This window comes from Anomalospiza imberbis, chromosome 28 (genome assembly GCF_031753505.1).
Source record: "Anomalospiza imberbis isolate Cuckoo-Finch-1a 21T00152 chromosome 28, ASM3175350v1, whole genome shotgun sequence".
In the NCBI taxonomy this organism is placed as follows: domain Eukaryota; kingdom Metazoa; phylum Chordata; class Aves; order Passeriformes; family Viduidae; genus Anomalospiza; species Anomalospiza imberbis.
The window spans coordinates 3,071,031-3,090,839 of NC_089708.1; the positions used below are offsets into that span (position 1 = coordinate 3,071,031).

The 19,809-nt window shown below is 47.6% G+C and overlaps 1 protein-coding gene and 1 long non-coding RNA gene across 5 annotated transcripts in view; one reads left to right on the forward strand and one right to left on the reverse strand.

Annotated features, from left to right (window-relative positions):
- The window catches only part of DPYSL2 (dihydropyrimidinase like 2), a 52,902-nt gene extending 37,930 nt beyond the window's left edge, over positions 1 to 14,972 (forward strand). For all 4 annotated transcript variants that reach the window (XM_068174529.1, XM_068174528.1, XM_068174527.1 and 1 more), the window contains 7 exons: positions 1,798 to 1,918; positions 5,013 to 5,169; positions 5,329 to 5,470; positions 5,661 to 5,831; positions 8,904 to 9,083; positions 11,026 to 11,191; positions 12,181 to 14,972. In XM_068174529.1, the coding sequence (XP_068030630.1) occupies positions 1,798 to 1,918; positions 5,013 to 5,169; positions 5,329 to 5,470; positions 5,661 to 5,831; positions 8,904 to 9,083; positions 11,026 to 11,191; positions 12,181 to 12,272 (1,029 nt within the window). In that variant the 3' untranslated portion in view covers positions 12,273 to 14,972. The remainder of the gene's footprint in view (positions 1 to 1,797; positions 1,919 to 5,012; positions 5,170 to 5,328; positions 5,471 to 5,660; positions 5,832 to 8,903; positions 9,084 to 11,025; positions 11,192 to 12,180) is intronic.
- On the reverse strand, positions 13,626 to 15,691 carry LOC137463379 (uncharacterized). The gene is made up of 2 exons (XR_010993901.1): positions 15,579 to 15,691; positions 13,626 to 15,436 (listed from the first exon to the last, which is right to left on the reverse strand). It is a non-coding gene; the product is annotated as an uncharacterized lncRNA (long non-coding RNA).
- Positions 15,692 to 19,809: the final 4,118 nt, after the last annotated feature.

Below are 19,809 nucleotides of genomic sequence, written 5' to 3' on the forward strand. Positions count from 1 at the left end.
TTTTTTATTTTCCAAGAGAACTGCTGTGCTAGGGCTTCTAATGCATCCTAGTAATTGCAAACATTCCCCTTTGGACTACTTGTTGGGTTATTGTTATATGCCTGTCACCATAGCATCTGGGCACAAGGCAGGAGTTCAGCAGCCTTGTTCAGAAAATATTCTCCTGCTGCTTCACAGTTGCACAAACGCCTTCTGCCCAAAAGTCTGGGAGGTGTGTGTTGTTTTATCCCTGCTTTGCCTGCAGGGAAACTGAGGCACGGAGTGGAAATGGGGTTCCCAGGTGCTGCAGAGGCAGAGCCGTGCCCAGACCCGCTCTAGAGGGGAGTTTGCAAAGGGAGGCCATGGCCTGGAAGTTCTGGCCTGTCTGAGTCCTCCCCTTGTCTCTCAGAAGGGACAATGGGCTTCTCTTGGCTCTTCCTTTCAGCCCTGGTGAGTGGTGCTGGCTGTGATACTTTGGGTCTAACATCCTGGAACAAAACCCTCCCTCACAGCCTTTCCCATTTGCCTGGGGCATCAGGGTGAGAAAATACTCCCTTGTGAGCATCCCCTGCCTGGGGCTGTAACCCTTTGGGCCCCAGAGAGCACCCTGCTGACTCTGGGGGGCTGGTTTGCTGTAAAAACTCCTGGCTGTTGTTTTCCTGGAGCATTCTGGCTGCAAACAGGGCATGGGTGCAAGTGGTGGCTTTGCTGGCATGAGCAGAGCTGTTCAGGACATTTGGACATCAGCCTGGCCATGGTTCCCTAAGCTGGTGGTTCTTTTCCTCCAAGGACAGCGTTAAGAGCCAGCAGTTACAGAAACCCAGAGTGGTTTGACTTGGAAAGGACCTCAAAGCCCACTCAGTCCCACTCCTACCATGAGCAGGGACACCTTCCACTACTCCAGGATGCTCCAAGCCCCATCCAGCCTGGCCCTGGACACTTCCAGGAATGAGACACAACCTTTCTGGGCAATGTATGCTGGGACAGGTGATGATGATTTGTGGCACTTGGGCTATCAGTCACTGCAGAGCAGATTTTCACAAATGCTGATTGTGTGCCAACGCCACCAGAGTCCATGGGAGGGGTTCTGGGAGCCTCTTGCATTGGGGAATCTGGTGGGGCATTGCTCTGGGTTTGTTTCCTCTGTCGTTCACTTGGAAAATGTCTGTGGCATTGCTGGCAGCAGGCACAGCGAGCATCACCCGGCCGTTCAATCTGTCATCTGGGTCTTTTGATTAGGACGTGTTTGAGCCATAAAATCAGAGCAATGCCCATATCATCCTGAGGCTGCAGTAGCAACAAGACCCTCAGTTTGGCTGAGGTTAATTCTGTGTACACATGCAAGGAAAAACAGTTGATTTATGGGGTGGTTCACACTCTCTCAGATCCCAAGCCAGAGATTGTAGTGGAGGGTACAATTTTAGGAGGCTTGTTTGCAGACGTGGTTTACCAGAGTATGTGGTGCAGCATCTCCCTTCTGCGTGGGCTGGAGCTGGAGCAGTTCTGTTGAGTCAACATTTAGTTGCTTATTTTTGTCTAGGTTAAAGAAGGGGCTTAATCATTCTGACCCTGAGCACCTGGACTGGTGTTTTAGTTCAAGCAGAGAGGCTCTGAAGCATCCTGGGGGAAAGGGTGGTAATGAGAGGGGACTGCAGCATGATGTCATTTAACTGTTGTGATTGCGCTGTGCCTTTTCAGGCTCAGAGGTGGGAAATGCCTTGTCACTCCCTGTTTTCTGGGAGAGCAGGGTCTGGGACTTGTGAGGATGAGCGGGGTGCTGTTGGGTGTCCCTGACCTACTGCTGCCTCTGTTCCCCAGGTGGAGGCAGAGGCTGTGAACCGGGCAATAACCATTGCCAACCAGACCAACTGCCCCCTGTACATCACCAAGGTGATGAGCAAAAGTGCTGCTGATGTCATTGCTCAAGCCAGGAAAAAGGGTAAGTTATTTCCTCCTTAGCTCATGCGCTTCAGCTCCTGCCAACATCAGCTTCATCCCTACAGGAAAGGTTTCTTTTTCATTTCCCCCACACAAGGATTCAGTGGTTGTGTCAGAGCCAGGAGCTGCTTGTTCTGTTCAGTCCTGAACTTGTCTATTCTCACTCATCCTCCCCCACCAAGCCATGTGCCTTCATGATATCACTGAGTCATTCCATGCTCTCTCCATGTAGTAAATTCACCTGGAGACTGCAACTGGGTCCTTCTTCCAGCTGCTGTGGTTTTCCCTTGGTGCTTTCTGCTGTGCTTCCTGGGGTCAGCAGTGATTCCTGACGGAGTTCTTGACTCACAAGCCCTCTTGTATTTAGCTGGAGTAGCCAAAGAGGCCACCAGTTCCAGCTGCCTGCTGTGCTTCTTGCTTGTGGGATAGATGCTTTCCATGTGGTGTAACTCATAGCCTGACATCCGTGCAGGGGTAGGAATCAGCAGGCTGGGTTAGGTTTGGGAATTGTGACTGCCTCTGATAACTCTGCTTGGGGATGCTGCAAGAAGCAAGACTCAGACCTGCTGTGGATGCTGCTGCCCGTGTCTCCTCTCTGACTGAGGCTTGTGAGGGAGCTGAATTGCTCTGAGGGATGCAGGAGCTTCCTCCAGCCCTGCCTCTGTTGCCTGGACCTCAAGGAGTCAGGATTGCTCATGGAGTGAGTGCTGTCTGCTGCTTTACCCTGTGACTAAACCTTTCACTTCTATTTAAAGCTGCTCAGGTTGGGTGAGTAACCAGGAGGGATGATTTACCCCCTTCTTTCCTCACAAGGCTTGGATTTAATTTTCTGCAGCCTAAATGAGCCTGGATGGGTATACAAATGACATCACTTTCCATCTGGGTGTTTGATGTGAGAGGAGCTGATTTCCAGCAAACAGATTGGTGTTTGTGCGTCGGCTCAGGAGTATTTTGGTCCCATGATTCCTGTTAAAGGAGTTGGAGAGGAGGACTGATTTTCAAGGCTGTCTGTGAAAGCAGCTCAAGCCGTTTGGAATAAACCTTTCTCTCCCAGCTCCATCCGAGGGGATCATCCTGAAGGAGGCTGCATTGACTTACCAATGCAGCTGCATGCTGCATCCCAGAAAAGAACTTGATGTCGTAGTGCAGCTGTATCCTGAGAGCCAGGGAAGCCTCTCTTCCCTTTTCCAGATAAAATATTGAAGGCATATGCCCCACAAAGGTGGAACATCAATAGAAACACTTCTTGCTACACTCAGTGTCCTGAGACCACCAGTTGCAAGTGGAGTGGGGCTTTGGGATGAGGGACCACACACCTGGATCACAGAAAGCCATAAAACACAACTTGGCTTGGGTGGATGTTACCCTGCCTGTGGAAGGTGCTGGGATTGTCCCAGATGAATGATCCACAGGGCTCACTTCACTCAGCCTCCTGAGCCAGCCAGAACACGCAGTTTTCATTCAAAATGCTTTTTCTCCTTATAAAGAGAATTTGGGGTATAAATGGTGCCCCATCCTCAGTTCCTTTATTCAAATAACTCAAGTTGAATGCTGTGCAGTAAACGAGGAGGGCCACACACACTGGTCTTGCCTTCCCAAACAATAGAGGAAACAACCAAGACTATCCAAGGCAAAACCAAACCAGGATTGATTTGCTAAATGACAAAGAACAGACATTATTTAAAGCCAGATGTTCCCAGTGGCTTTTGTATGGAGGAGATTCCCTGCAGACTCTGTTGCTGGCAGATCTGGAACCCGAAAACATCACTCCCTGCAGAACAATATCCCCAGTGTGCTGGACCACAAGCGGCCTCCCATTAACAGCCAGCATGTGTTAGGCCTTGCTTTGATTTCAGAACCCTATTTGTGGCCAGTGATGTCAGGGAGCCTCTTCCTCTGCTCCTGGAAACTCTCTAGCAAAGGCTGTTCCTGGACCTCCTGTGTCAGCAGGCTCCTGGGAGCAGCATTGAGCCAGTTAATCATCGTCCTGCCTCAGCTAGTGGGCTTTTTCCCAGCTGTCTTGAGACCCCAGAGACATAACAGTAGCTCTGGAAATATAGTGAAAGAAATATTCTGTCTTTTCACTCTGCATGGTGAGGTGTGTGACCCTGCTGACCAGCTCTGGTTGTCCCTCTGCCCATCTTTCCTGACTGAAGTATTTAGGGTTGGCATCTCAGCCACCCACATCTTTGGTAGGCAGATCCAAACCCATGAAGTTTGGAGGAGGGGAAGTTTGAAGCTTGGGGAGGCAGGTGGGTGGGCACAGAGCAGATTTTGGCAAGGTTGCATTTGGTGAGCAGATCCCTGGGACTGCCAGCTCGTGCTGCTTTTGAAGTTGCAGCATCTGCTTGGTGTGCAGATGGTGCTGGTACATTCCAGCTTGCAGAGTATCCTGGCCTTAAGGATCTGCTGTTCCTTCATGTGGTTCCAAAAATGTTAATGAGGAGGAAGGATGCACTGGTGGTGAGCGCACTGGACAGAGTCAGGAGATGCAGTTCCATTTCCCAGTTCTGCCACGGTTTTGCTGTTTGGGGAGGTCCCTTGCGCTGCGTTTGTGAGCCAGGAACTCTGATATTTCCCCTGTGATGGGTTTTCTTTGTAAAAAACTTTCCTGGTAGGAGTTTTCTCCCACGTGGTCTGTGCACAGACCCTACTCCAAGAAACCTGGCCTTGTTAGAAAGTCTTTAATTCATGCTATAATTTACAAAAACTCTTTAAAATTCTTTTTCTTGCACATCTCTTCTAGATCAGACTGAATTTCCTCACTCCCTTACAGTTGCTGTCAGCTTCTTCCACAAAGTTCTTGGCTCAGGATAAATAAACAATAAAATTATTATAAGCAATAAAAAGAATCTTTACAGTAACCATTTCAAGGACAATTAATCAGTGCCAACCTCTGCAGTTGTGTAGAGGATTGTGCACATTTTGCTGCTCCCAGCTCTGATCAGTAGCAATATCTTTATTTAATGCTTCAGAGGAAGTACCAGGCAGCCCTGCAGCATGTGTCCTTTCCCAGGAGGATGCCTTCTGCCAGGAAGCCAGGCTGGAAGTGCACATTCCTTGGTGTTCACAGAGGGTTTACGTGTGTCCCACAGGCACTGTGGTGTATGGAGAGCCCATCACAGCCAGCCTGGGCACCGATGGATCCCATTACTGGAGCAAGAACTGGGCAAAGGCAGCGGCTTTTGTTACATCCCCACCACTGAGTCCTGACCCGACCACTCCTGATTTTCTCAACTCATTACTGTCCTGGTGAGTAGAGCTTTCTGTGTTCAAACAACATGTGATTCATCATGAGGAAATGGGTGATAAAACAAGGGATGTTGCTGCCAGCAAGCAAAAAGCTGTTTTACCTTCAGGAGCATTCCTGTGACAATAAAATACCTTAAATACCTTTTGTTTTTCTTCCAGTGGAGACCTCCAAGTGACTGGCAGTGCCCACTGCACCTTCAACACTGCTCAGAAAGCTGTTGGGAAGGACAACTTCACCCTGATCCCTGAAGGAACCAATGGCACCGAGGAGAGAATGTCCATCATCTGGGATAAGGCTGTGGTAGGTCACACCTGTCATGGGTTTACATTTCAGCTGGACATTCAGAGTGGAAGGAGCTGCTGCAGGAATGTGTGATTTTCTTGTCATGGTCCTTCCACTTGGTGTTTTTACCCCTGTGGAGATCCTTGGAATCTGCTGCACTGCCAGCTCTTAGCTGGCTCATGCAGTGGCTCCTGTGGTGTCCCCCCAGGTGACTGGCAAGATGGACGAGAACCAGTTCGTGGCTGTGACCAGCACAAACGCAGCCAAAATCTTCAACCTGTACCCGCGCAAGGGCCGCATCGCCGTGGGTTCTGATGCCGACCTGGTGATCTGGGATCCTGACAGCGTCAAGACAATCTCTGCCAAGACTCACAACATAGTAAGGATGTTCCCTACTGTTCCCTGCTTCCTTCCCCGCTCTCTTCCAGTGCCAGGCTGTGCTGCCAGCAACGGGAGCTTGTGACAACTCAGGACTCATTTTCCCCGTGCCTGAAGCCCTCTCTGGTCTCACTCTGGAGCTCAGTTGTGTGAGCAGGATGAGTCCATCTGAAACCAAGTGGATTCCCCCTGGAGCAGGGAGCGTGTCTGCTCTTTCTGAGTGTTGGGTGCATAGATCTGAGCTCACAGAAAGCTCTTTAAATCCTCTAAAATATGCAAAGACCTCTTAGGACAATGTGTTGTTTATGACATCCAGGCTTGCCAGTGCTGGGAATGGCAACTGCCCCTTTTCACTGAAGTATTATCAGCTTGCAGACACTTTTTCTGGAAATCTGGCCCCAATCTGGGGTCTGAGTGGATTTATACCACCTACTGATGTGGCACATGTGTGTGGAGTCAGGATTTTCCTGGTGGTCACCCCCACATTAGCTGGCAAAGGGCAGTACCCAAACCAACCAGATCTTCCCCTTAGCTCTTCTGCAGCTTGTGGCTGTTAGCTTCTGCAGTGGTGGCACTCTTAGGGACACCTTTGCTGAGTCCCATGCCGTACACCTGTGCCCTGCAGTGGCCAAGCTGTCTCAGCCTGTGGGAATCTGCAGAATGGTTCCAGTGCAGGGGCCTGGCTGGAGTCTCCCTGTGACATTCAAGCCCTGCCTCAGACAAAGCAGCCACTGTTTGCATTTGTTGACAACTTGTTTCACTGTTGACCATGAACCTATGGAATCTTTCCCTGGGAAAAAAAAAAAAACTGCTTGTTCTTTCTTCCCATGAATGCTTTCATTCACTCTGGAGCTGAAGGAGCAAAATTTTCTTCGACACTTGGATCCCCGGGCACATTTACAAGGAAACAACTTTTTTTTTTTTTTTATTTTAAAGGTTTGGTTCACTTCCCCGTGACTTAACTCTCTGTCAGAATTGGTCACAGATGGTTTCGCGTCATCCTGCCTCTGCTTAGGCTTCTGACAGAGGAATTCCAGGAGTCTGGTCACTTCAGTCACCTTAGAGGTGCTTCCAGACTCCTTCCAATCTGGAGAGGAATGACTTAAGAAGAGGGAACTCAGGACTCACTGCTTTTAGGTGCCAGAATTCATGATCTGAACCTAGGCTCGTACTTACGAATAGCTCAGAGAGCTGGGAGGAGTTTGGTGGAGTGCTTGAAAGTAATTTCTATTTAGTGGCTGTTGTCTTTGGGAAATGAACTGGGCTCTTTCCGTTTCCTGACACAGAATTCATAGACTTTCTCTTTTGTGGATATGCTCTAGTGCAGTCAGGATTGGTTCTGTGATTTTGCTATGGATCTGGGCAAGGCCAAGGAGGACCAGCTCCATTCAGAAGTATTTTTGTCTGCTGAGAGCTGCAGATCCCCCAAAACCCTGACAGTGTGTAAGAGGCTCCAGCACTCAGCTGTGGCCAAAGGCTGCATCCTTAAGCTGTGCCAAGAGCATGGAGGATGAAGGGCTCTCGTTCCCAAGAATTTGAAAAGCTGAGCAATCACAGCTTGTTTGCTTACAAACACATCTCTGACCTCGTCCCCTGTCATTGCTTCGCCTGTTGTACCTGGCATCACACCTGAAGCTACATCAGGAGGAATTTCTCCATGGAAAGGGTGATTAGACATTGGAAGGGGCTGCCCAGGGAGGTTTGGAGTCCCTATCCCTGGAGGTGTCCAATGAAGGCAGCCTGGACATGGCACTCAGTGCTCTGGGCCAGCGACAAGGTGGGAATCAGGCACAGCTTGGACTCAGTGACCTTAGAGCTCTTTTCCAACCTTAATGATTCTGAAATTCTGTAATTTTTGGGGTCTTACGCTGCATGATGCCTTGTGTTAGAGGAGAAACTGATACAAGTGATGCCCTTGGAGTCCAGGCATCCTGGTTTGGCCAAGCAGAAAACAAAAGGCCCCTTGACAGTCAGGGACACCCTCTGATTATGTGGCCTTGGACGATTGCTACTTTTTGAAATGTTTGAGCAACTTACAGATATTTTCCAAGAATTCACACTGCTCTTGCCACTCTCTGGCAAGGAAGCAGCGGGAGCTGGAGAGGGAGGTGGTGTTGTTCTTGGAATCAGCCCAATCCATAAGCTCCTGACCCAGCCTCCTCCTTTACCACCCGTTTTTTTTCAGGCTGGACATGGTTCAGACTCGGTTTAACCACTGGTCTGGCTAATTGCAAAGCTGCACTCAGGCCTGCCCATACTTATAACACACTTCAAGGGCAAACTCCATCATTAACTTGGTAAAAAAGACCTGCATTTGACTCAGAGATGGTCACCAGAGTAACAGTCCCCAAATAACATGGTTGCAGTGCATCTCATTCCAGGATGTTTCACATTTGCAGTGATTTCTTTCAAACTTGTTTTTTTTCAACGGTGTGATGTTTCCAATCCAGTTAATTGAGGATGAGCAATCCCATTAAAATAAAATAAGATTGTCCTGGTCCCTGACCCATCAACCAAAACACTGGTTTGAAATACAGATTTTTCCAAATTATTCTTTATAGTAGGAAACTCACATAAAGCTTTCTGTGGCTCCTAAATCTGCCCCCAGCTCAGCAGAGATAGGTGCCTAAATATATTTAAACTTGGAGGCTCTAATTTGAAATTGTTTTTTCTCTTCCTCAGAGAAGCTGTGGCTGCTCTGTCCCTGGAAATGTCCCAGGCCAGGTTGGACAGGGCTTGGAGCAACTGGGTCTAGTGGAAAGTGTCCCAACCCATGGCAGGGGTTGGAATGGGATGAACTTTTAGGTCCCTTACAGCCCAAACCATTCTGGGATTCTTTGTGAACCTCATTTCAATGGGAATTTTGCATTAATAAACCCCTAAACTTAGACTGATAATTAAGAGCAGCCTTTATTAAATCACAGCAAATACAGCTCAGGTAAGCACTGTTGAGTTTGCTTCAATCTGTCTTTAAAATTTTGGCAATTAGCATGGCTGGTGATTACTGATTAAAGCCCAGCTGGCTCTGCTGGGTGAATATGTTTGCTTTATGTGCTGTTTTTGCTCATTGCAGTCTCTGGAGTACAATATCTTCGAGGGCATGGAGTGCCGTGGATCTCCCCTGGTGGTGATCAGCCAGGGCAAGATCGTGCTGGAGGATGGGAATCTGCACGTCACTGAGGGCTCTGGGAGGTACATCCCCAGGAAACCCTTCCCTGACTTCGTTTACAAGCGCATCAAAGCCAGGAGCAGGGTGAGTGTCAGTGGTTGGCTGCACATTTGTTCTCTGACAACCCCGAGTTAAAGTGACTGGAAAACAGATGCTGTCCCCTGGCTCAGGCCACACTGCTGTTCCCTGCAGGGGAGCCACATTTGTCTCATTCCTCTTTCGTTCTTGCTGTTCACTCAAGTCATTACAGGAATATACTTTGGGTTGAGCTTGGGTTTTTTGCAGGTTTTAATTTTTCCCTGTCTGAGGACAGCCGAGCTGAAAATGTGTCCAGGAGCCCTTGAATTTGGCCATGAGTCAAACTACCCAGAGCCCACCAGGTTTCTCCTGTCACAGAGGTCCCAGGAGAAGTTAGCATTAGCATTTATATATCAAAGCTCTCAGCAGCAATTTAGAATTGTAATTTATTGTTACAGATATGTTATACTGCTTTCCCTTCTGCCTAGATACAATCAGATGCTCTTGTCTGGTGATCAGTGAGTCACAGGCACAGCCTACAGAGTGCTTAAAAGGAGCAATGTTCTATTTTTAAGAGGCTAAAATAGTTAGAAAGTGATTCTGTAAAATGCACCCATTCGAAACTGAACCTGTCTTTTGATATGCCTGAATTTGCCTGACAGGGGAGATGACAGTGAACTCAGTTGCTGAGAATTGAAGAAGTTTATTTACAGATGAAATAATTTCTGAGAAGAAATTATTGTGCTGTTGGAAGTGTTGCCCTCTCCTGGACAACTCCTGAGCTGTGTTGGTTCTGCTGTCCACAAATGATCCTCCCACTCCTTGCAATTACCTTTCTTTGATTGTTCTTTTGAAGAAATTGCAAGTTATCAAAATTACAACCTGGCATAATTACGCCCCATGGAGAACACATCCCTGGTTTCTGCTGTGTCCTCCCACAGAAATACGTGTCTGACCCATAAATCAAATTGGGCAGCATCTCAGCTGGAATAATTGCATTTATCCCCATCTGCAGCTCCAGGGCTGGCAATTGAAGCCAGCCTGGCTCCTCTGGGCTGCCCTGCTGGTCTCAGCACTGCTTGACTTTTTGGGGATGAGTAATAAGGTGCATTTGAGACCTATCAGGAGCCTTTAATCCAGTGGCAGGTAGGTTAGGATCATGAAAGGATAGCACCCTTGGGGCAGGGGACAGACTGGCTGGAGCCACAGCACATTCCATATCACATACTAATTAGTAGGCACCTTGTCCTGCACAGAAATCCAGAGCCAAAATAGGAACGTGCCCTGTTCCCAGCTCACACCAAGGATGGTCCAAAAGTGGGGTTTTTGGGAGTGCAGAGCAGCCAAGTCCATATTGCCAAGGAGCCTTGGGGTGCCACGGACTCAGAGCCCCTCAACTCTCCCATCGTGGAAGGTGTTGAGCTGCACAGACACTGGTTTTAGCTTGTAGGAAAATAGTTGTTTGCTGCAAAACTCTTTGGGTTGGAGAGAGACACAGACATGTTTTATATAGATAGATTTATATAGATATGGATATAAAACAGAAATAGATGTAGATGCAATACTGTTATAGATATAAACTTATAGCTATATAGATATGATATAATATAGGTAGAGATATAGAATAAATATAGATATAATACAGATACAGAGCTAGCTATTAAATAGAAATAGACATGATATAGATGTAGGTATAATACAGATATAAATATGTTACAGATATAAAGATACAGATATAAAGATCTAGATATGGATATAATATAGATGTAAAATAGATACAGATAAAATCTAGATATAGATACAAAATAAATATAGATAGAGAGCAGCTCCCCAGGCATGAGTACGGAGGAGATGCTGTGTGCTTTCAAATTCTCTTACCAACAAGCAATCCTGAAATGTGTGTCACTGGCTGGGCCACATCTGGGCAGCTGTTGGGCTGTGTTGTGGCTGTGTTTTAAGGTTGTTTCGTGGCTGTGTTTTAAGGCAGTGTTGCCCTCTCTCCCTGCAGCTGGCTGAGCTGAGGGGGGTGCCCCGAGGCCTCTATGACGGCCCCGTCTGTGAGGTGTCGGTGACACCCAAAACGGTCACACCAGCGTCCTCAGCCAAGACCTCTCCTGCCAAACAGCAGGCACCCCCCGTGAGGAACCTGCACCAGTCTGGCTTCAGCTTGTCTGGTATGTGATTTTGGGAATGATTTATTGCTGAGTGATTCACTGTACTGAAATCGTGGCTGGTTTGTGTTCCCGGGCTCCGAGTTCATTCTGCTGGGATAGGGATGGAATGAGAGAGGCTGTGGGGGGATTTTAGCTGGGAGCTTTTCCCTTTAGGGGGGAAGAAGAGTAGTACAGGAGCTGTCCTAAATTCCTGCTTCTTCTCATGACGGCACATGAATGCTGAGCACTCCGATGTGTTCTGGGCTCAGTCCTTGGCTGGCTGTCTAGAGAGGGCAGATCATGGAATCCTGGAATAGTTTGGGTGGGAAGAGACCTTAAAGCCCATTCAATCCCACCTCCTGACATGGGCAGGGATATCTTCCATTATCCCAGGTTGCTCCAAGCTGCATCTAACCTGGCCATTGACACTTCCAGGGAAGGAGCAGCCACAGCTCCTGTGTGAATTTCATCCCAGCCCCTCTCCACCCTCACAGGGAGGAATTTCTTCCCAATATCTCATCTAACTCTGCCCTCATTCAGCTTAAGACCATTCCAACTGTGTTTAGAAATGAGAATTTTCTGGTTTTAAGAGGCTATAGCACAAAACCCTTTTTTTTTAAGATGACACACATTGCCAGCTGAGAGCAGCTGTGGATCTGGGATGTGGAAGATTTGATTTCTCAGCTGGTGTTGCAGTTGCAAGAAGGGCAGATTATAGAAAGGGATAGGAGAGCTGGCTAAGGGATAATCATTCATCCAACTCTTACTGTGCAGGGCTGGGTGCTTCAGGTGCTCAGGGCAGAGATATTATTAATGCAGAACAGATTTCAGCAGAATTAAGGCAGTGTGGGCCAGTGAAGTCTTTTCCTCCAAAGACAGAGTCACAGAATGGTTTAGTCTGGAAAAGCCCTCTAAGAGCAAATCCAGCCATTAAGGCAGCATCAAAGTGCCACATCCACATGGATTTTAAACACTGGCAGAGTTGGTGACTCCTCCTCTCTCTCCCACAGGGGCACAGATCGATGACAACATCCCACGCCGCACGACCCAGCGCATTGTGGCCCCGCCGGGTGGCCGTGCCAACATCACCAGCTTGGGCTAAGGAGCGAACCCTCCTGTGCCCACCGGGTACACCTGGGGGGGACCGGGGCACCTGGAGACCCTTTTTGATTCTTTTAGAGCCTGTGACAGTTACTGCGGGCACCCAGTGTGGGGAGGGGCTGAAGTAAAAGCACCTCTTTCAGTCCCCTCAGGTTCCTTTCTCATCTTCACCAACCCCTCGCACTCCCTCCCCTCAGCCCCTTACACATTTAAAGAAATAAACCCTGTTTTGACACCTCTGACATGAAAGAGTAAATGTAAAGAGGGTATTTGAGATATGGTCTCTGTCCTATTCAGCATCTTTCTTTTAGTAAAGGAAGGATAAAGTGAATTTCCCAGGAGCTGCCTTCAAGACACACACACACACAGAAAAAGAAAGAAATAAAAATAAATGCATAAAAAAAGTTTTTTTTAATGTCAAGCAGAAGAGTAGTTCAAGGGTTTTAAACTGGATATTCTGTAGGGTTCTGTGTTCCAGCAGAATTAGCTAGGCAAGCATGGAGGGACAGGAATCCCAGCTTGTCTATGACCATTCTCCACCACCAGCTCTGAGGTCACTAGATGCTGCCAGGAGAGAGAAACAGGACCCAGCACTAGGAATGGCAGAGAGCATCACCCCAGCCAGCGGGTGAGCCAGAATCCTTGGGGACTCCGTTCTGTTCACTTGGTTTTTCCTTGGTTTCTTTTATCTTCTGGATTTTGCTGCAAATTAGGTCCTTGAGGAAACTTCTTTTTAAATGTTTGTGTGTGTGTTTTTAATATGTTTGTGTCATTGTGTTTACGAAGCCTTATCTGAGAACTGGGAATCTCCCTGTTCTTCCCGAACCTCATCCAAGTAACAGACTCCTGCCAGTGTCACTGCCACTGCCACCCTGGTCCTTCAGGTGTCCCTTAGTTGCATTTTCCAGCCATTTCTTGTCACGTAGCTGCAGTAAGGGCATGGAGCAGGTCCATAGGATCTTCAGTCCATCATGTCTTGAGCTGGTGCAAACAGAGGAGCTGGACACCATCCGAGCTGCTGGGATGGAGTATCTGGAAGAGTTTGTAGCAGTTAGTTTTTCTTCTGCCCCTGAAGGTGGGCATGGATGGGCAGGGAGCTGTGGGCGAAGAGCAACATGTTGCTTGAAAGGTTTTTGTAGCAGAAACCCCCTCCCTGGCCATCAAGGAGAGGCTATTTAAAGCTTTGAGGGCTTATCTTTAGCTCTCAAAGGGCAGTCAGGGAGTGTGTGCTGAGCACCTGTGGCAATTCCAGTCCAAGCCCAGCTGCTGTAACTGAGAGCTGGCTGAGTCCCCAGCAGCTGGGAATCTCTTGTACAAATGTCACAGCTACCCAGCCCTGCAGGAATCCTGCACATCCCCACGGGAAGGCCTGGCTGTTCCCCACCCAGCCTCACATGCCTAGGATTTGAGACACCATCAGTGGTCCTTAAAGGAATGCCTCAGCTTTGGGGCAGCCAGCAGGGTCTGGGTGTTTAACCACCCTCTGGGATTGAAGGTCTGGTAGCTCTGGGACTGGAGGCTTCTTGTTTTTGGGACATGGAGGACAAGCCTGCGCCATCAGGTCCCTACTTAGGCATAGCTGGAGGGCTCAGCAGTCCCAAGGACTTGTCTTAGCACGGAGAGCTTTTATTACCACAGCGTTGCCTCCACTGTCTGCCTGCCCTGGCACTTGGCTGCGTCTTCTGCTCCCTCTTCTCTTTATGCTTTGCCACCTCCATCAACCTTGTTTTTCCATAGCTGTATTTTCTTAAATGGAGTTTACAGGTTCTTTTAGGAAAAAAACCTATATATATATATGAAGGCTTTCGAGAAACGAGTACCAAATTTGTTGTTATGAGGTGTCAATGCTGGGATTTGCAAAGTGTCTGGAAGCTACTCAGCTACCCAAACCTTCCCAGCTGCAGCACCTAAACTCTTTAGGCCCCTTTGAACACAAAAGTTTAGAAAAACTTTGCCATATTCCTCCACGCATTTTGCATTTAGGTTCAACTCCTGGGTCTTCTAGTTTTGCATAAAGAGTTTGCACTTTGTTTGTTAAGTAATCCATAAACTTAATATATATATTGCAGCTATTTTCATTTTTTAATTTTTTTCTTTGTCACCTGTATGTTAAAATCGATTTGAACGAGTTGGGGAGAAAAAAAAAAGAATTGTGGATCCGTTTCAATTCTACGAAACACTTGCGGCTCTTCAGTATTCACTTAAGTCTTCCTTTTTTTTTTTCCTTCATGACTCATGATTACTTGTTAAATTTTAATTTGTTCTTGAAAAGGAAAGAAAAAAAATCCCAAAAAAAAGTTTTTTGCAGGCTATGTAAGCATGTTTTTTCTGTGAGAGCTCGTTCGCTTTGTGTCTGTTTAATGAATGTCATATGTAAATGCTAAAAAAAAAAACCACGATGACTTAATGAATTAATTAACCGCAGTGACTTGAAGCTCTAAAAATAATAAAAGAAAAAAAGTAGGATTTAATACTAGCTGGATTTAACCCTTGGATTTGTGATTGTGAACCATGAGTGGAGGAGCTGTAAGTGCTAAAGCTGATCATGTGTGTAGACAAAGAGGGGTACTGATATTTGACCATTGTCTCAATGGCAAAAACAACCCCCTGTCCCAACCCCAAGTCTTGTGTTTTATTCCTTAAGAACTCTGTGTTATATTACCATGGGAACTCCTAATAAAGACAAAATGTTGTTGTTTCAGTAGGTGTACCTGTGTCTCGAGGCGCTGCGTGTTGTGTGTCGCTGCGTTCTGGGCTGTTGCCTTCAGCAAGGACAAGCAGCCCTGAAAACCAGGCTGAGGTGGGCTGATGTGGAGCTGTGCAGGGGCAGAGCTGGAGAGGAACTCCCGTGGTGATGACAAAGATGACTTGATGGGCCATGGAGTCCTTTCCTCTGGAGAAAGCGAGCGGTGACTGAGGGCACTTTGTTTAAAACAGCATTTGGCAAAGCAGAGACAGTTGCCTGAAAAATCCTGGCTCTGCATTGCACGGATCACTGATGGAATGTGAGCAAAAGCCCGTAAAAGTATTGGCATAGCTCTCAGCCCCGCAGTGTGGATCTGCTTGGACCCTCTGCCAGCCAAGGAATGGGGGCAAAAAAGCACAGTCATAAATAGGAGCCACAGGCAGCAGCTGAGTGGGGAGAGTTGGAGCTGGCTGGAGCAGCTCCAGTGGAACTTGGGGTGGTGGTGCTTGGGTTTTACAGGGAAAACACCAGCGGAACTTGGGGTGCTGATGTTTGGGTTTTTTTAGGGAAAACACCAGTGGAACTTGGGGTGCTGATGTTTGGGATTTACAGGGAAAACACCAGTGGAACTTGGGGTGGTGGTGCTTGGGTTTTACAGGGAAAACACCAGTGGAACTTGGGGTGGTGATGTTTGGGTTTTACAGGGAAAACACCAGCGGAACTTGGGGTGGTGGTGCTTGGGATTTACAGGGAAAACACCAGCGGAACTTGGGGTGGTGATGTTTGGGTTTTACAGGGAAAACACCAGTGGAACTTGGGGTGCTGATATTTGGGTTTTTTTAGGGAAAACACCAGCGGAACTTGAGGTGGTGGTGCTTGGGATTTACAGGGAAAACACCAGTGGAACTTGGGGTGCTGATGTTTGGGTTTTGCAGGGAAAACACCAGTGGAACTTGGGGTGCTGATGTTTGGGTTTTTTAGGGAAAACACCAGTGGAACTTGGGGTGGTGATGTGTGGATTTTACAGGGAAAACACCAGCAGAACTTGGGGTGGTGTTGTGTGGATTTTACAGGGAAAACACCAGCAGAACTTGGGGTGGTGGTGGTTGGATTTCACTGTCACAGGGACAAGCATCCCTGTCAGCTGCTCAGAATGTTGGATGCTGCATCCCTAGACCCACCAGCTCAATCCTCTGGGGGATCTTCCCCCAAATCTGAGCACAGCTGAAGTTTGTGACTGACTTTGTGAGGAGTTTTAGCTCTTGTTCCTCATCTGAACAAACCCAAATGTTGGGGCGCTCTGTGAAATGCATTGAGCTTCCTCCACACAACTTTAAACTTGGCACCCCACAGAGTGGCTTTTCCTTATTATCTGCTGTGAAGGGGTCAGTGGTCATCCCCTGGTAAAGAGACCTCTGGTTAACATGAGGATCCTGGCTCTGGCACCAATGACATGCTGTTATTTGGCCACTTGCATCTTAAATTAAGTATTAGTATCTGTGCAATCAGGTCACGTGGGGCAGGGTTGGTGGGTAGCTGTATATAAGATTTATCAGCTAATCCCAACCATAATATCCCAGTGAAAGATGCATTCAGCCTGAAGCACTGGTACTCAGTTAACACACACATGCAGAGCCTCCACTTGGTTTTATTCTATCATTAATTTTCTCCTCCAGCACCTGAATTGGAATGGAAGAAACCTCTTCCTGGGGAAATAAATGTCAGGGACTCCGGGAAGCTGTTGGAACTGGCAGAGTAGAGAAGGTTTTAAGGTCAGGAAGGATTGCCAACAGCCAGATCTAAAACGAAACATGTGCTGTGGGATCTAGGCAGGGAGAAAGCTCTGGGGGCTATTCGGGTCAGTGGGGCAGCCCTGGTTTGGTGCTGCACAGGAGCACAGGAATAGTTGTATTTGGTCAGCCCCTTAATCCAGGTAATTCCTGATCTGGCAGCCCACAGCTCATTAATAGGTGCTAATTTGGTTCTCTGCCAGCCCATTGTGTAAGGCCCAAATTAGATTCAATCTGACCTTAACATCGGTGGAGAATTCTGTGGCTGAAAGGAGTAGAAATAAAGCAGGTGATGAATGTGACTCTGACCTGGAACAGGAGCTGTCACTTATCAGAGATGGGGACAATGCAGCCTGATTTTATCCCTTGGTGGCAGAGCAATACATGTCACTATACTATAGAAGCTTTAGGATCAGTTTTCCTCCTTTTTTTTAGCCTCAAATTTGCCGGTTTTGCTCAGCACCATCAGGTGGCAGCAGGACGTGGGGAAAGGTAAAGGTTCAGCTCCCTCGAGGCACGTGGATCATCTCGGGAATGATCTGGGATGTAATAAATGTGGAAAATGCAGAGGGCTTATGATTACTGTGACGTGACACACACACACATCCTGTCAGTTCTATTAAAATATTGGAGGGTATTTCAATGTTAAACAGATATGAATCACCTGAGTGTGTTCTCTTCTTGTTAAAGCCTCACAGGACACTTGTCTCAAATCAGATACAGAGCAAGTTATAAACTTTACCCCTCAATTTATTGCATCAAACTTTCAAGACATCTGTACAAGGACTTTTGACACGGGTCTGGAGTGCCAGGACAAGGGGGAATGGCTTCCCACTGCCAGAGGGAATAGATGGAATATTAGGAAGAAATTTCTCACTGTGAGGGTGGTGAAGGGCTGGGATGGAATTCCCAGAGAAGCTGTGGCTGCCCCTGGATCCCTGGAAGTGTCCAAGGCCAGGCTGGACAGGGCTTGGAGCAACCTGGGATAAGGGCAGGTGTCCCTGCCCATGGCAAGGGGTGGGACAAAATTCCCTTCATTAAAGAGATAAAGTAAGCAATTAGAGGAAATTATTTTTTCTCTTCTATAACCCAGGCCAGAGGAGGTGCCCTCTGCTAATTCCTGTAAGCTGTGACTGACTTCCAGCTCTGGCACTCCAGCTGTGGATTTACCACTGTGTGCTTGAATGTGTTCTTTCCACAAGCATTTTTTTGACCATTAACCACTAAAACTTGGTGAGCGCCTTCCAGTGTTGACTTGAGGAACCTCAAATGGTCGGAAATCCCTTGGTAATTTATTCCACAATTAATCATCTTTATGGTTCATTTTTCTCTGCTTCTGATCTGAACTGGCCTACTTTGCATCTCTTGCCATCAGTTCTTGTTCTGCATTCCCACAAAAAAAAAAAAAAAAGAAGACCCCCCCTGACATGTGTGGGGCTGTTCTCTGGGATCTGGGGGCTCATTTCTGGAGCCATCCTTCCCCCATCTCCTGGGGCTGTGTTCTGTGGAATGATGAGAACAACCGATATCAGGGAACCGTGGACTGGTTTGGGTGGGAAGGAACCTCAAAACTCACCCAGTCCCACCCTCTGGCATGGGCAAGGACACCTACCACTGTCCCATGTTGCTCAAACCTGGCCTTGGACACTTTCAGGGATCCAGGGGCAGCCACAGCTTCTCTGGGAAATCCATCCTAGCCCCTCACCACCCTCACAGGGAACAATTTCTTCCTAAAATCCCACCTAACGCTGCCCTCTGGCAGTGGGAAGCCATTCTGTGTCCTGTCCTTCCTTGTCTTGTCCTTAAGTCCCACTCCAGCTCTCCTGGAGCCCCTTCAGGCACTGGAAGGGGCTCTGAGGTCACACTGGATCCTTCTCCTCTTCAGGTAAACACCCTCAGCTCTCCCAGTCTGGCTCCAGAGCAGAGAAGGATCTGCTCATTAAATCCACCCGGTATTTGCTCCTCTCATTTCCACAGGAGGGCACCAGATATCCGTGTTTAAATCGAGTTTTTATTCCTTTCCTGAGGCCCTTGTTTTCCTTCCTGTTCACATCACTTGTCCCCAAAGCATAGAGGCCTTGGCATTTTCGTATGATGCTTTTCAACACCAAAACCTGCCACATTTCACATTATCCTGGATTAGAAAAATGCTGGTTCAGGCACATCTGAAATAACCCTCTTTTAATTCTCTTAATAGAGAATTCATCAGCGCAACCCTGAAAAATCTCCCACTTTGTGTAGCTGAATGGGTCAGAATCTGGGAACAATACAGAGGGGAAAAAAAAAACAACCAAAAACGGTTCTTGCCCTTTTTGCTCCGGGGGAGCCCCTCCAGTGCTACCAGACACATCCTCTGTCACTGCAGGCTCGCCTTCCCAGCACACTGAAGTTGGCTGGTGGGGCTTTTTTCCTAACCCAGCTCTAGAGCAGTTTTTACTGATACTTGATTTTGCAACAGCCACCAGAGAGCAAGAGCCCTTCATCCCCGGCTGGAGACATCTCCCTGTGGACCCATCCTGGACTGAAAACACACTCACCCAAACTACTTAAATCAATAAGAGGATTTCCATCCATTTCATCTTTGGATTGGGTCCTAGCGTTCTTTAAAAACCACAAAGCGAAGCTGGCGAGATGTTTTATATAAACTTAGAAACAAGGTTTTATAAACTGCAAAAAGCCCCTGGCATTTATATGCTTTGGGTTTTGCTGTAACCTGTCACTTGGCTATGAAATAGGCCTTTTTATTTATAATAAATTTATTTTCTAAATACCCAACATGTTATGAACCGACCACGGCAACAGAGGGGACATAATCCAAACCCCTGCAACTTCTGTTTTAAATCTTTGAAGAGCTGTGTCAGCCTGGTGCTGTGTAATGGCGCTGGCAAAGCTCATTAATGCTCCCATCCAAAGGCAAGTGCCTGCAAGACAGCTTTAGGACATAATTTAGTGGAATTTGTTGGCTTGTGCTGGGTTTTAGGCATGGAAGCAACTCCCTGCCTGCAGTGGCAAAGGATGGAGCCTGAGGATTGAAATCCCAGAGGAAAAGCCCCACTCCTGAT